General features: G+C 37.4%; 2 protein-coding genes across 2 annotated transcripts; one reads left to right on the top strand and one right to left on the bottom strand.

The window, feature by feature from the left end:
* The first annotated feature begins 680 nt into the window (after window positions 1-680).
* LOC110794304 (COP9 signalosome complex subunit 8) lies at window positions 681-10,025 on the top strand. Its single transcript, XM_021999250.2, has 5 exons — window positions 681-864; window positions 951-1,030; window positions 1,123-1,304; window positions 8,567-8,674; window positions 9,774-10,025. Exons 1-5 carry the CDS (start codon window positions 760-762, stop codon window positions 9,911-9,913), a joined length of 615 nt encoding a protein of 204 aa, XP_021854942.1. The 5' UTR covers window positions 681-759; the 3' UTR covers window positions 9,914-10,025.
* Window positions 10,026-11,646: 1,621 nt separating this feature from the next.
* LOC110794305 (uncharacterized) lies at window positions 11,647-16,511 on the bottom strand. The gene is made up of 10 exons (XM_021999253.2): window positions 16,297-16,511; window positions 16,107-16,214; window positions 15,959-16,024; window positions 15,645-15,815; window positions 15,441-15,551; window positions 13,542-13,613; window positions 13,076-13,159; window positions 12,864-12,964; window positions 12,470-12,557; window positions 11,647-12,235 (listed from the first exon to the last, which is right to left on the bottom strand). Exons 1-10 carry the CDS (start codon window positions 16,372-16,374, stop codon window positions 11,846-11,848), a joined length of 1,269 nt encoding a protein of 422 aa, XP_021854945.1. The 5' UTR covers window positions 16,375-16,511; the 3' UTR covers window positions 11,647-11,845.
* Between the last annotated feature and the right edge of the window lie 40 nt (window positions 16,512-16,551).

Raw genomic sequence — 16,551 nt, forward strand, 5'->3', positions numbered from 1 at the left:
GTAAAAATGATATTAGGTTGAGCCGCCTCGAAATACGATACGACTCAACACGAGGAAAGAGTATGATGCGAACATATACAAGCACGTTAATGCACATGTCAGGTCGTGACTCGTGAGCGTTGCACAACATGATACGTAAGACCAACACGACTCGGCATGAAGGCCATTATAAATTCGGGTCATACCTAAGCGTCTTTTTTTTTGGTGTTATCACCCGAATAGGTTCCAGTCCCCTCTCAATTATTGTTACGGGGGACCGAACACGCGGTTTTCTCTACCAAGTGCAGCCCCAATCACCACTGAACCAACAAATAATTGGTGTCTTTAGTTAGAGCATTAAGAGCGTCCATGTAGGATTGTCCAGTCACATAATCAAATGTTAATTTTATTTTTAAATGATAAATAATGAGATAATTATTGTATTTAGATTGTAGGATAAATGAACATATAGAATTTAATCAATAAACAATTCAAAATAAGGTACATTAATCAATAAAAAATAACCGGTTTACAAAATTTATCAAAAATTGTGATAAGATTTGATAGAAATTTATGGAATTCTTTTGTAACTCAAGTATTAGTATATGATCGAGTTACTACTCTATTAATTACGTATGTAATACCTATTATCTAAATGAAAATTAACCCGTGAATCAAACGGGATTAAATTATAATTCACCCCAATACACATTGCATAAAGGGCGAGAAAGAGTTTCATCTCGGCTATCGATCTTAGCAGCAAACCTTTTGAGTTCGACAATGGAGGAAGTAGCAACAACCATGGATTTCTCCCCTCTCACTGACGCCATTGCTTCCGAATCTTACGATAAAATCGCTGACATCTGTGACAATTTGATGCTTCAGGTATGCTCTTTCTTCTCCCACTCTCTAAGTCAACAAATTTAGGACGATAATCCCTGAAATCTCTTCATCTCAATTTTCACCCGCAGGTTTCTGCCGAGGGCATTGTTTTCCAGAACGATTGGCCATACGCAATTCATCTGCTAGGGCACATATATGCCGGCGACATGTTAGTTTAATCTTCAAATTTGGGTTTTAAAGTTCGATTCTTTTGTTGATAAACCCTACTTTAGTTTAATTTGCAATGTTGATTTTTTACAGTAACAGCGCGAGGTTTCTATGGAAATCTATCCCAATAGCGATTAAAGAGAGTCAGCCTGAAATAATTGCAGTTTGGGGGATTGGTCAGAAGCTTTGGACTAGGGATTATGCTGGGGTTTATGAAGCTGTTCGTTCTTTCAATTGGAGCCCTCAAATACATCCCTTTATTGCTGCCTTTTCTGGTTAGTCTTTTACTTGGCTTTAATCAAGTTTGTAATGTAATTTACTACTATTGATTTTTTTGTGGCTGATAATTGAGTAATGTTCTCTATATAATGATTTATTAGTGTTATGCAGATGGACTAGATTTTCTTTTGGTTGTTGTGAATCTATTTTTCTCTTGTATTTATCGGGGTTAGGCTTAAATTGGTTTTGATTTTTGGGTTATTGAGAACCACCTCGGACAAGTCTCAATCTGATACAGCGGACAGGGGTAAGAGGATGTATGTTGTTGTTGTTGGCCTTGTTGCTGGTGGAGTTGTTGCTGGTGATATATTGAACACGGACTGACTTTTTCACCAGAGGTAGTGTTGGAATTAGAATGCACAAATATTATATGGTCTAGGTGGGTTTTGATGAATGAGATGGGAGGGTGTTTCCTTGTAGACACAGGCACTGAGTTCAGCTTCTTTGCAGTAATTTGTTTGTATTTTGCTTCAAGTGTGAATCAGTTATTTTTTTTGTTGATGCCCATTTCTGAACGATAACATTCTTCTTTTAAGACGGAAGTTAGTGTTTTCCCTCCTCTTAATCTCCGTAGCTATTGTCAACTGTTGAGTCTTCCCCTTTTTTTCATTGGTTGACACTATCCTTAATCTTGAGCATAGTCTGTGTATACCCTGAGATATTCGTTTAGCTTGGAGCAAATTATTTGCTTGTTGGCTAATTCGGATTACAATGGTCTTCCAACTTTATTTTGGAAGGTTACATGTTTTCTTTTTGGTTAATTAAGGCATGAGAAAGAGATAGTTGCAGTTGAGCTTGAAAGTAGGAATTTCCATGGAGATAAGATGTGTCAGTCTGATTTGGGATCCTGGTCATTTCAGCTTGCAGAATTCGAAATTGACGGAGGTTGATAAACTGATAGTATATCATTGTCCATTTGCTTGAGTCCTTCACAATTTATTCCCAGGTATTTGATGATGTGTGTACTAAAATATATCCCTTATGACATTTAGTAGGTCGAAACTAGTTTACTGAATCTTTAGAAACCTCTTGTCCGGCACTATATGGTTTTGGCTGGATCGATTGGTAGTTGAAGTTGGAGATGTCCTCTGAGTACATGTGGAAGGGAGGATATTGACTATTGAGAATGAAGGATTTTAGAAAGGCAACGGTATATAGTAGAAAGTGGAAGCTCTTTTGTAGTTATATTGATTACTTTTTATGGAAAGACACATGTAAGAAATTCATACTGTAAGCTATACGAAGTTTAGAACTTCTGAAATACTCTGTGAGTATGGATCTCCATGATTTTGATTGCCCGGTTATATGGAAACTGGTTGGGCGTCTTGAATTATTCAACCTGTTTGAATTAGAAAACGTCCTTGAGTAGTTGAGTACTCGAGTGTCTCAATTTTCCATCAAAGGCTCTATATTTGTGTGGTTTCTTCTAGACCTAAGATTTGAGTAAACTCTAGATTTTCACATTGAAGAAGATGTCAGCTAAATGAAGACTTGAGAATTGAGATCTTTTTACTTTTTGTTGTGTTGAGAATTGCAACCAGAATGGTACCTGTTTCCTTCTTATGATTCCTTTCCCTTTCTTTTCTTACAGCCAAATTTTATATGGAGATTATGGACTATAAACTCTCTCCTTGTTCTGATTTGGTTTTTCTGTTCACTTTTTCATTTCCCGTAATGGAGAGAGAAGCAAACAATGTGAATGGATAATCTATAACATTTCTAGCACTATGATGTCCATGAGTCGAGACTCGATAGTTTCAAAGATTCTTTATGATAACTCTAAGACACGGACTTCTTTGTGCTTTGCTTCATCTTAGTTGTTAAAAGTTAGTTGTACCCTATAATAATATAGAGTGTTCCTAGGCGCATCATTTGACTAATTTCAGTTTGGGAGGAGGGAAGAGAGAGAAAATAATTGTGTGAGTAAATTTGGGGTTTACGGGGTTTATATATTTTATAGGCTTAGGAAAAATAATTGGGCCAGGAATAGAAGTCCTTTTCCCAATTTGAGAGTGTTTCCAAATCCAAAAGTGTTTCAATTTTTCAACTACTTTTTAAAGTATGATTTTCATAAATGTTTGACTTACATAGTTTATTTAAATAATTAGAATATATTTAAATAAAATTAACTATACATTAAAAAATATATATTAATAGAATTCATAAATTTTATTTAAATATAATTAACTATACGTTAAAATATATTAATAAAATTCATAAATTTACGGGGGATTACAATCTACCTCTCTTAAAAGAAATTTTATTCCGAAACTTGACACGAGAACTCACAAATTTTCAAAAGCTTTTAACTCATTTTTGCTCGAGAAGTACTTGTGCAACTCATATACACTTTTTTGCCTACTTTAAGTTGCTTGTGTTACTCGTGAACACATTTTCTTATGCGAAAAATTAACGTATTTACTTTGCACCAACATATGTAATTTGCCAAAATAAGCATAAAAATTCATAAAAATACCATAAAAATAGGTAAAAAAGCGCGAAATTCTATCGCATTATACCCCCTTAAAGAAAACGAGTTACGCCCTCGTAACTCACCTCAGGTAATAACTCTAGGTACTCCTTCATTTCAGCCTCGACTTTTCACGTTGCCTCTTCGGACTCATGGTTCGACCAAAACACTTTCACAATATTGACGTCTTTATTGCGTGTACTACGCACTTTCTTATCAAGGATTTTCACAGGCCTTTCCTAATATGTGAGGCCACCTTCGATTTGGATCCTCTCGGGCTCCAAGACATGACGCTCATCAGGGATATAACGCTTGAGTTGGGAAATATGAAACACATCATGCATCTTCTCGAACTCCACCGGCAAAGCCAACCTATAGGCTACTTTCCCTATTCTTTGAAGATCTCATATGGACCTACATATTTGGCAATTAGTTTGCCCTTTTTTCCAAATCTCATCACGCCCTTAGTTGGTGATGCTTTCAAGAACACTTTATCACCTACTTCGAACTCATCTTCTCTTCTTTTCAAATCGGCATAACTCTTTTGTCTATCTTGAGTAGCCTGAATTCTAGCCTGAATCATCTTCACATTCTTGACAGTCTCCTCAATGAATTTTGTCCCCAATACTATACTTTCGCTAAAATCATTCCAGCAAATGGGACTTCTATAATTCTTTCCATATAATGCCTTAAAAGGTGTCATCTTAATGCTCGCATGATAACTATTGTTGTAAGAAAATTCATTCAAATCTAGATGGTCTTCCCAACAACCCACAAAGTCAATAGCACATGCTCTCAACATGTCTACCATTATTTGGTTAGTCCTCTCAGTATGACCATCGGTAGCAAGTGGGAAGGCAGTATTCATTTTCAGTGTTGTCCCAAGATTTAGCTAGACCTTTTGCCAAAATTTCGAGAGGAATCTTGAATCACGGCCTGAAATAATATCGTTTGGGACCCGTGCAACCTCACTACATGCTTAATATACGTCTTCGCAAGATGCTTCTTCTTCCATGTCTATTTAATTGGGATAAACACGATCAACTTCGTTAGACGGTCCACAATAACTCAAATAGTATCATTTCCGTTCCTTGTTCTAGGCAGAACTTCTAAGGGTTGAACTTTTCCCATGGGTCTCTTATGATCAATCTTGACATCTGACAGGTTAGATATTTAGACACGAACTCAGCAACTTCACGCTTCATATTTGGCCACCAATAGATCTGCTTAAGGTCCTTATACAGCTTGTCACCACCCAGGGTGCACACATAATTCGGAGTATTATGCCCTTCATCCCATAAAGCGTCTTTTAAGCTCCTCACATATGTGGTACACACCACCTTCTTGAACCTTAGACTACCATTATCATGGATCTTAAAATCAACTTCCTTCCCTTGCCCCATCTTTTCCTAAATCTTCTCTAGGTGCCCATCCCCAACTTGACTCTCCGTGATCTCGTCGGATATTGACAACCCCAATGATAACGCACTCAGTCTTGCCTTGATCTCCCCATGATTTAATATTTCTAGGCTAAGTCTTTGCATATCTCGACACAACTCCTCAGGAACTACTAATACATTCATGCTATGGCTCGACTTTCTACTCAACGCATCAGCAACCACATTTGCTTTCCTTTCGTGGTATCGGATGTCTAAATCATAATCCTTAAACTCTAACCATCTTCTTTGTCTCATATTGAGGTCTATTTGGGTGAAAATGTACTTCAAACTTTTATAGTCGGTAAAGATTTTACATGTTGCCCCATAAAGGTAGTGTCTCCAAATATTCAAGGCGAACACAATAGCAGCTAGCTCTAGGTCATGGGTAATTAGCCTCATAAGGTTTCAACTGACGCGATGCATATGCAATCACCTTTCCATTCCGCTGCAACACACATCCCAAACCATTCTTTGAAGCATCACTATACACCTCAATCCCTCATTCTCATCAGGCAAAGTCAAAACAGGTGCGGAGGTCAAACGCTCTTTTAAATTTTGGAAAACTTCCTCACATTTCTCACTCCACTCGAATGTTACTCTTTTTCATTAGATTGGTCATTGGTCTCGCTATCTTCGAGAAATCTCTCACAAACCTCCTATAATAGCCCGCTAGGCCTAGGAAATTTCGGATATCAGACACATTATTTGGAGTAGGCCACTCACTCACAACTTGGATCTACAGAGACTCCTTCCTTCGACACATAGTGACCCAAAAATGCTACTTTCTCCAAGCGAAACTCACACTTAGAGAACTTGGCATACAATTGATTCTTCCTAAGTGTCTCCAATATAATCCTCGAGTGTTCATCATGCTCTTTTTCATTCATTAAATAAATCAGGATATCATCAATGATTACAACAACAAACTTATCTAGGAATTCGTGGAAAATCCTATTAATCTCATAAATATGGCAGGTGCATTGGTTAACCCAAAAGGCATTATTGTAAACTCATAAAGACCATAACGAGCCATAAATGCAGTCTTAGGTATATCTTTATCAACTGGTGACACCCCGAACGCAAAGCGATTTTCGAGAACATACTATCCCATCCAATTGATCAAATAGTTCATCTATCATAGGCAAATGATACTTGTTCTTGATGGTTACATTGTTTAGTTCCCTATAATTGATACACTACCTCATACTCCCATCTTTCTTCTTAACAAACAACATGGGAGCTCCCCAAGGTAATGCACTAGGCCTAATATACCCCTCATTGAACAACTCTTGCAACTGTGTCTTCAATTCGCTCATCTCAGGAGGTGTCGTGTCGTTCTATAGGTGCTTTAGATATAGATGCCGTTCCAGGAAATAAGTCTATAGTGAACTCAACAGCTCTAGCAGGTGGCATTCCCGCAATCTCACTAGGAAACACATCCATGAATTCATTCACGATTGGAACATCCTCGATATTCACTCCAACCTTTTTACTCACATCTAGCAAACTACAGAAAAATAGCTCACACCCCTTCTTAATCAATTTCCTCACTTGCATTGCTGAAATCACCCCAAGGTTCTTGGACTTCTCAAAACGTCTATATGAGGTCATTTTCCCAAGGGTTCCTTAAACTTGCTTTTTGAACTTCACAGTCTATCTTGGTCTTGTATAAACTTAGCCGGTCCATCCCCAGAATTACATCTAGGTCCCCCAGATTAAACTCTATCAGATCGGAAGAAAAACGCAGTCTCCTATCTCCAGAGGCAGATTTTTAAACAATTTTTAAGGTGTAACAAATTCTTTCAGAACTTGCCTTTGAAGATAAAAGATTGCACTTTTCCATCTAATTTGATAGAATTTAGTTTGGGGGACCTAGATGTGATTCTGGGTATGGATTGGCTAAGTTTAAACAAGGCCAAGATAGACTGTGAGATTCAGAAAGTGAGCCTAAGGAACTCTACTAGGAAATCAATATCATATAGGCGTTTTGAGAAGTCCAAAAACTTTGGGGTGATCTCTACGATGCAAGTAAGGAAGTTGGTCAAGAAGGGGTGTGAATTATTTTTCTGTAGTGTCCAAGATGTAAGTAAAGAAGTTGGGGTGAAGATAGAGGATGTCCCAATTGTGAATGAATTCATGGATGTATTTCCGAGTGAGATTTCGGGTATGCCACCTGCTAGAGCCCTTGAGTTTACTATAGAGTTGAATCCTGGAACGGCACCCATATCCAAGGCACCTTATAGAATGGCACCTCCGGAAATGAGTGAGTTGAAGACCCAATTGCAAGAGCTGTTCGACAAAGGGTATATTACCCAGTTGAAACCTTATGAGGCTAATTACCCATGACCTGGAGCTAGCTGCTATTGTGTTCGCCTTGAATATTTGGAGACACTACCTTTATGGGGCAACATGTAAAATCTTTACCGACTATAAAAGTTTGAAGTACATTTTCACCCAAATAGACCTCAATATGAGACAAAGAAGATGGTTAGAGTTTAAGGATTATGATTTAGACATCCGATACCACGAAAGGAAAGCAAATGTGGTTGCTGATGCGTTGAGTAGAAAGTCGAGCCATAGCATGAATGTATTAGTAGTTCCTGAGGAGTTGTGTCGAGATATGCAAAGACTTAGCCTAGAAATATTAAATCATGGGGAGATCAAGGCAAGACTGAGTGCGTTATCATTGGGGTTGTCAATATCCGACGAGATCACGGAGAGTCAAGTTGGGGATGGGCACCTAGAGAAGATTTAGGAAAAGATGGGGCAAGGGAAGGAAGTTGATTTTAAGATCCATGATGATGGTAGTCTAAGGTTCAAGAAGGTGGTGTGTACCACATATGTGAGGAGCTTAAAAGACGCTTTATGGGATGAAGGGCATAATACTCCGAATTATGTGTGCACCCTGGGTGGTGACAAGCTGTATAAGGACCTTAAGCAGATCTATTGGTGGCCAAATATGAAGCGTGAAGTTGCTGAGTTCGTGTCTAACCTGTCAGAATGTCTAACCAAGGGTCTACCCGAAATAGCCTCGTTTTAATCCAATGGTGACCACTGCATCTGCATACATGTGAGTATACGACTTCATAGCACAAAGAACTCTCTTATAGACAGGTGTGGTTTGAGGGGATCTAAAGTATTGCCATGCCCCTTCTTGGACTTGAATCCTGAATTATTAAAATTGATAGAAAGAGAGAAGAAAAGGAAATAAATTCTGAGCAGATGAAAGTTGACTTCTTTTAACTTGCTTTCATTGCGATTTTTGTATGCAGATACATGTGATCTAAAATAAACATTTGATATCACTTGTTTTCTCTTTCCAGCTGCCTGATTTTGTTTTGTTTTGCAGACAATAATACCAAGAAGATGTTTCAACTACTGGTTGCTGCTTACTCAACGATCAGCGTTCAAGATACAGCATTGTTTTTGGGGATGAGTGAAGATGAAGCGACAACATGTAAGTATCTTCGGCCTCATATGACTTGCAGAACCATTTGAAGAAGAAAAGGCTAAGCATATTTCCTTGCCTGCATGACATAGCACAATTAACTAGAAAAATATGTTGAATGATTTTATTGGTTAGGCCTCTTCAATCAAAGTTTACAGAAGACCTCTACAGTAAATGTGGTAAATATTGTGTTTAGGAAAATCTCTCTTGCAAACTGAGTCAATTTCAGTTCCAGTTACAATTTACTGTATAAAAAGGATGGGGTTTTCCCAAATTCTCTAACCTAAAAGCTACTTTCATACCTTGGTAGCATTTCCTAAACTACTTATAGCTTATAAAATATGGAAAATATCTAGTGCACATGGGGTTTAAAATATGTATATGTATAATCTCATGCACGTGGGGTTTAAAAAGTAAAGTTGTCTACTACTCGTAATTTGAAGAAAGTGGGATCCCGGGTATATATTCTTTGGTTCATTTAGACCCCTGATAAATTGATCTTTCCTTTGTCTTGTAACCCAAATGTTGCAGTTACCTTATGACAGCATCATATAATTACAGAACAATGGAAAGGTCATATACTTAATGCATGACAATTTCAGCTGTGGGGGAGTGGTGTGAAGAGTATCCTAGTTTCTTAAGTTATACTGTACAAAATCTAACGAATACAATTTTACGTGGCCTGAAAAGGGATCAAAGGAAGGAAGCCTGTTGAGGTTATCCAATATACCTATATCGCTTGATAAACTGATAATACGAGGGGAAGTGGGGCAAATTAGATCCAAGAAGCCTTTATTAGATGCACTTTAAATGGATTCTCATAAACGTAATTGTTGGGGACATTGAATGTTACCTGGATTATTTGGTAATTCCGAGTCTCCATCTGATTTCTTTTAGGCTACTTGTGAGAGCATATTGAAAAGTATAATTGCATAGGCCTAAATTGACAATTATTCTTTGACAAGCTCATTTGAAGTTGACAGTATCTTAGGGAAAGTCTTTGTTTTGGGGCATAACACAGATGGTTTGAAATGTGTTCTTTCTTTAGAAATACGGGAGTCTAATTCGCATTTCTTTGTCTCTGACTTGATTCTTTTATTGTTTGCAGATGTTTTGCAGGAGGGTTGGATCTTGGACTCTGCTGCCAGAATGCTGACTGTGAAGAAGCAAACTATCGTGACAGAGCAGAAATTAGATCCCAGTAAACTGCAGCGCCTGACAGAATATGTTTTCCACCTTGAACATTAGCTGAAAAAACTGGACAAAAAACACGTAAAAGTTAGTTACGATCAACATAACATGGATTATTTGTATGGAACTTGCTTGACTGAGTTGTTGAATGGTAATCCTTGTTGCTCAACTACCTCTTTTACTTCTTTTTTTTGAAGACTCTTGCCAATCACTGACGGAAGTTCAAGAAATACGAAGGTAGTGTTGGGTTTCACGAGCCTCGGCATGGCTAATAAGTAGAGCAAGAATTGTCTTGTATTGAGGTAATGCATGAAGAATGTACGACTTTACACTACACTTTGGCGGAGAAATGTGGTGTGTAAAATTACAATAGGGTCGTGTAAGATGAAATTTTTAAGTACATAATACTACTCTCTTGCATAAGGTGGCAGTCCTACTCCAGGGTTTAATTACACCTCACTTTACACTAAGCGAAGAGAATGTTCGAGGGTTGATTGAGAGTATATACGAGTGCTTAGTTGCGTGTGAATGAGTCAACTTTGGACAACGATATTTTCTTCGCTTTGAAGGTCCTTCACAGGCTATAAGCCGATTTGAGTGAGAATCTTAGAAGAAGTTATGGAGTAGCTAGGTAAGAAATGGGTAAGGGGGGCCTTTGGTTCCCAATTTCCCAAACTGGTATGGGGTTGAAATCATGAATGATATCAAGGCGGTATTGGTTTCGAACTTGATTCTTAATACCCTGTGTTTGCTTCGAATTAGGGATGAGTTTTTCTTTTTGTTTGATACCTAGAGTAAAGGTATGAGACTATGAGCTATACCCACCCGGCCACCCCACCAAGGTTTCTAAGCCTGCCCCATACCTTTGGGGTTTGAGGTATGGGTTTAAACCAAACACATAGTATGGGTTTAGATTATTCTAAACTCATACCTCATACCTAGAAACCGCGAACCAAACACCCCTTTAACATAGCATATGGTTTAACAATTTTACAAGAATTTGTAGTACTTATTTGGTTACGACAACTTTTATGTAACACCGCCTTACCAGAAAGACCACTTTAATTGCTTAACTAATTGGTTATATTGCTTAACTAATTGGTTACATTGCTTAACTAATTAGTTCTAGTGTTAGCTAATTACTTCTATTGTTTAACTAATTGGTTATAGTGCTTAACTAGTTGGTTCTACTGCTTAACTAATTAGCTTCATTCCGTAACATATATGACATCAAGTTGGATTTTTGTGCAAGGCCGCCTTATATAAAAAATTGTAATTTGATTATCCCAAAAACACAAAAGTGATCGGGCCCTAAAAAAGTAAAAAGGAGTATTTTGAAACAGGGGATTTTCTGAAAATTCAACTGTTTTGATAAAAAAAAATATGCATAAATCTTTCTTCAAAGTACACACTTTGAAAGAACAGCTCCATTTCTTTTGATCAATTCATGCATATGTGGACATGTAACTTTTGCTAAATAGCTTCAATTTGTAATAAAAAGTAGTGACACGACACTAATTCTTAAATTGAACTTGATTTTAATTTATTTTGATGTGTTTATTAGAATTATTATAAAAAAAAGTATTAAACTGGTGTTGTTAATACATTGTTGTGCTTGAATAATGTGATTTAAGTATCAATTCTCTTTTAAAAACATACTCCGGTCATTATGTAAACCATAAATGTTACTATGTATGCAAAAAGGGTGCTAGGGTAAACGGTTGGCTTTGGGTGCACAATAATATTATTACGGATCAAGTCCAAGCAAGAATAATACGTGACACAACTGGTAACAAATCTTCGTCATATGGCATAACATTATCGAAAGTCATCGCAGCTGCAACAATTACCTAAGAGTGAACAGGCTACAATAATACAATCCTAACACACAATTCTAACACACTGTAAATAAAATAAACCAACTGATAACAAAGAAAGCTGATCCCTCAAGAAACCAAACAAAAATCAGCTTCAACCTCCAACTCCCACTTACTCCACAACAGCATTAGATGTTATACTAATACTGCCATCATCTTCTTCATGCTTGGTCGGTTCATCAGCTCTCTCGTTATCATCAAGGCCAAGTACATCATCCAGCATATCGTCCTCACCAACATTTATATCTTCAACCTCCTCTTCTTCATCTTCATTGTTGGCACCAGGGATTTTTCGTGCCTTAGGCCCATGTTCTAGCCTATGTGTTTCCAACTCTTTGTCCATGGTTTCCTGCAAGTTTGCATCATTGTTTGGATTTCTTGATTTTCTTGCAGTCAACCACCTATCCAGATCTTTTTCCACATTAGCAATATACTGTTCATTGATTTCTTTCTGATAGGCAGAAAGCTCCACCCTCCTGGCAGTCTTCCATTCCAAAAATGCCTGCAGTTCAATTATGTAATCATATTATAGCGTTGATAGAATTGGAAATGGCATGTACAACCATTGTTTATCTGACAAACATAAACCATTCCTGGGGAAAACAATCAGCAGAAATGGCACCAAATTTCAGTTACCACTTCTCTATTATTAATTTGATTTCCACAATTTTAAAAATAAAGGAATTTCAGCTTTCTCGCTGAATAGTGAATACAACACTATTGTTTAGACAATCACCTGCTCTTTCTTTTGTCCACTTAGTTCGGCATCCTCTTCCGTTGGTGGCTTAGCAAACATGTAATAAATTTGTGGCTCGGTTTTTGTCCTGATTCACCAGAAAGAAAGAGAAAAAAGGGGAAATAATAAAGTAATCAGCCATTATAACTGGAAATTTAACCAAAACGGATCCCTAATATCACATGCCAAACCAGGTAAAATACAAGTCATCCTGTTGCTTGAACGGCATGCACATGAATTGAAACTTATCTTTGGCTCAATAAAATTGCCAATATGGATACTTTTTGGACCTAAAGTAAAATTAACCTGCAGCAGAGTACAAAATTGTTCAACAGTTAGAAATATGAATAAACACCATGCTTCAAATCATCATTGAAGCTAATATAAAAGGTACCTTAAAAAATTCGTAAGCTTCTTATGGTGCTCGCTCCATTGAAGAAACAGCAGTTCCAGCTTCTTCTCTTCAGACTTGGCAGCTACACGAGCTCTAAGTACCTGACAAAAGAAACATTGTTAGATAAACAAGAGGCTGTTGGAGCCAAATCACAATCAGCCACAGTAGAAAGCATCATATTCTCCGCCAAGAAGGATACACTGATAGCCTACCAAATCGCGCTTCCTGTTTTCAGCAATTCGCTCGCGCTCTTGTTGTCGCAGCTTATCACTTTCTTCACGTGCTTTTTCCTCAGCCTAGTAAAATCAAATTCATCTGTTAGTGAGAGCCTAGTCATGAAAGTTTAGTGTGTTTAAGCAGTTTGGGACCTCATCAACAAAGTTGACTGTTAAGTGTTAAATGATATACAAGGAATATGCAAACCATGAAAATATCAACAACCAAACTTGAGTGGTTCAGTGTTAAGATAGTTTTTCAGCTTATCTCTTTGCCCTAAATAAAACTTTAAAAAAAGGTGACCAGTACTTCAACTCTTCAAGTATTCATTACAGATAGAATTGCTGCCAGTTAGTAATTAAATTGATCAGAATGGAACTATCTAGAATTCCATGTCCACTAACAGTAGCAAGCCTGTTTATCCACATTACAGCGAAGAAAACTTGGGCAGGATGTACTCACCCTTTGCAGGGAGTTTGATCTTCGCATATATGCATCTGTCCCTGATAGTTGCATGTCTTCCTTCTTAAATTTCTGAAATAAACATAAAATGGAGGGGGGGAAAATTCAAACTCTAATTGCAAAGACGATTGAGGACAATGATAAGAAAAAAATAAAATGAAACCACCAAATAAACATAAGCATCTGATACTAAACAGAATGGGACCTTGACCAATATATTTGAAACATATACAGCAAGAACAATGGGTGCTAAATCAATCAATTTATGCAAAATTAGATAAAAATTAAATTAGAGCTAGCACACCTTGAAAGAAGCTATGTCATGATATTCACGAGTAAGGAATTATTCAAGTAGATATTACACAATATACCAAGATTTAGAGCTTCAATTATAGAACCAGTACCTACCATGTCAAAGAAACTGATAAGACAACTTCTAAATGATCCATGGAAAATGGCACTTAGATCGTTCTCTCTAAAAGAAAATTGATACCATAGGTGTACAGATGTGCAGCTCACAACGAGATTTCCGTTTACCCATTATATTAAGGTCCTTGATTAGAAGTTTAGAACCACCAAAGCCAAACCACATCATAAAATGGATAAAATAAAAAATGGAGTAAAAGAAAATAAGTCATTGAATTGTCAGTGATCCAAACATATCATGAAATAACTGAAACTTGTTAATTTTAGATCAAGGGCCAAACAGAACTTTTTTCTATACTGTACAGATGAGAGTAAGTAGAGATGACCTCCCTGCCCCAAAACCCCAACCAAAGTAGGAAACTATATCAGGTGCTGTAGTAATGTTGATGTTAACATTGATGCATAAAATACTACCTGTATTACCTTTCTCTAATTATGGATGCTTCCTGGACAGGGTAAGGGAAGGTAAAAATAATCTAACATTATAACAAAAAAGAGTAAATGCAACCATATATTTCCTGAGAGACTTCCAATATGTTCTCTAAAGACGTGATAGTGAAGTATTAAACAAATGACCCTTGATGCATACATTCCTTGTATAGGAAAGACAACTCTATTAGTAACTGATACGAAGTATAAGATTTGAGCATTTATGGTATACTAGCTATACAAGATTACAAGGAAATCGGTAATTTAGTAAGTTTGAAATTACATAATCATCAACTGTAGCAAACACAACTTTCGGTCAGGCGGGATGCAGCCTCACCTCCCACCCCTGAATCCCATGCAGAAAGGGAAGAATAGTACAAGGAATCAACCATTAATGAATTGATGCTGCTTAAGGCATCAAGAAACCCCACCATCCCTTGTTTTGGATTATATGTTTCAAAGTCTGTAAACAATAACACTTAAAACATAACTGAGTTGCATCTCTGTGAACAGAAGAAAACTTCTGGGCTTGGGTAAACGTACACACATCAAGTCTTGGAGTTTCAAAAAGTTTGTGGGCAAGAAGCAAAGACCCACAGAATGGAATCTTTTTTCCATTCAAATATCTCCCGAAAAAGAGGCAAAAGAGTGGGGAAAGTGTAAAGGTGCAAAGGATAACTTCTTATGTTGATAAGCTTTATCAAATTGATCAGTGCGGTCATAATTGTAGATGGAAGGGCACATCTTTACACGAATTTAACTAAATTTTGACTTTGCTAAAAGCAATATACTCCGTGCTCAATTCCCATCTAATAGACAACAATAGCTTCCCTGCTGTCTACATGGCATTGTCATTTTTAACTTATAAGGTCTTCTGTAAGTGCAACTGTTCGAAACAGCTTCTGATGCTTACACAGAATAAGGACATACTTCGTATAATTTTGGATATGCTGATTGAGGCTACTCATAATTCAAAATTCGTGGAACCTCCTTCACTTGATAACATTTAAGAGAAAAGAGAAGACCGTTAAATATAGACCATACCTCCAGCGTCCCCAAAAGTCGACCCAACATCCTCCTATTCCTATTAACCAATCTTGGATCCTCGTCCTTAGGCAAAACTCGTGGAACCTCCTTCACTTGATGATCAATTCCCTAACATACAATTCCAAGAAACCATATCACAGCATATTCAACAAAATAAAACCAAATTAAGACAGCATGAAATCACATTCCCATATCACTAACATTTTCTGCTTGTATACCACCAGTTTTCATAGAAAATACAGGATTCGCCTGTAAAACTGAAGACCTCTGATCATTCCTGCTCAACGGAGCAGAAACACCAGCAGCAGGACCCTCACTTTGCCCTTCACTGACTGGGGTTTCTCCTTTAGACGCCTCCCCATCATCATCCACCTATATCAAACTTCACCGAGTAAACATCTCTCAAAAATGCAAATCAAGCATAAATTTCAGATTCCAATTAAACCCTCAATTTATGTCATGGACTACAAAATTAGGGCACAATCAATCAAATGACTCAACAAAGAAAATCAAACCTTGACAACTGCGGAACTCAATCGACGCTTTGCAGGAGGCTCGTCCTTCAAATTCGACCTATCAACCTAATTTCAAACAATTAGTTCAGAAAATCTGTAGATTTGTAAAGTCTGTGAGACATAAAAAAAGAGATAGATGGAGTAATACAGGAACAAAACCACGTTTAAGTGAAGGATTAGGGCCGAAATTCCTGGGAGCGTTGCCTGTAAATCCTCCCCGACGAAGTCCTCTTGGATCCTTAATACGCTCTGAAATCTGCAGTAGCCGGAATTCATAGCCAATTTTTTAAGAAATTGAAGAAGAAGAAGATATGAAATTGAGAGGAAGAGAGAGAAACCTCGCGATGTTGGCGTTGCAGAGCTTCGAGCTCTTTGCGGAGCTCCTCTTCGGTTTTCTCCACGGTGACGTCCGCCATTGTTGAGAGTTTAAGGTTTGGTGCTGCTTCACCGTTTTATTCACTCTTCAACGTTTTAAGCTAATCTGTTCTGGGTTTTCTAAAACCCTCCGCTAATTGTAGTTTGGAGTTGGGAAACGCTAAGTGATAAAACCTTGACAACAAGGGGCCTTAAATCAATTGTAATTTATTTAGACT

This window comes from Spinacia oleracea, chromosome 1, assembly GCF_020520425.1.
Source record: "Spinacia oleracea cultivar Varoflay chromosome 1, BTI_SOV_V1, whole genome shotgun sequence".
Classification (NCBI taxonomy): Eukaryota; Viridiplantae; Streptophyta; class Magnoliopsida; order Caryophyllales; family Amaranthaceae; genus Spinacia; species Spinacia oleracea.

Bases quoted from the DNA above. Each gene is read 5' to 3' on its own strand.
- LOC110794304 (XM_021999250.2), top strand. From the start codon at position 760: ATGGAGGAAGTAGCAACAACCATGGATTTCTCCCCTCTCACTGACGCC. The intron at 1,305-8,566 runs GTTAGTCTTTTA...TTTGTTTTGCAG, and splicing joins CTTTATTGCTGCCTTTTCTG to ACAATAATACCAAGAAGATG. The intron at 8,675-9,773 runs GTAAGTATCTTC...TATTGTTTGCAG, and splicing joins TGAAGATGAAGCGACAACAT to ATGTTTTGCAGGAGGGTTGG.
- LOC110794305 (XM_021999253.2), bottom strand. From the start codon at position 16,374: ATGGCGGACGTCACCGTGGAGAAAACCGAAGAGGAGCTCCGCAAAGAG. The intron at 15,816-15,958 runs GTTTGATTTTCT...AGTTTGATATAG, and splicing joins TGAGTTCCGCAGTTGTCAAG to GTGGATGATGATGGGGAGGC. The intron at 12,236-12,469 runs GTGATTGTCTAA...ATTGAACTGCAG, and splicing joins GTGGACAAAAGAAAGAGCAG to GCATTTTTGGAATGGAAGAC.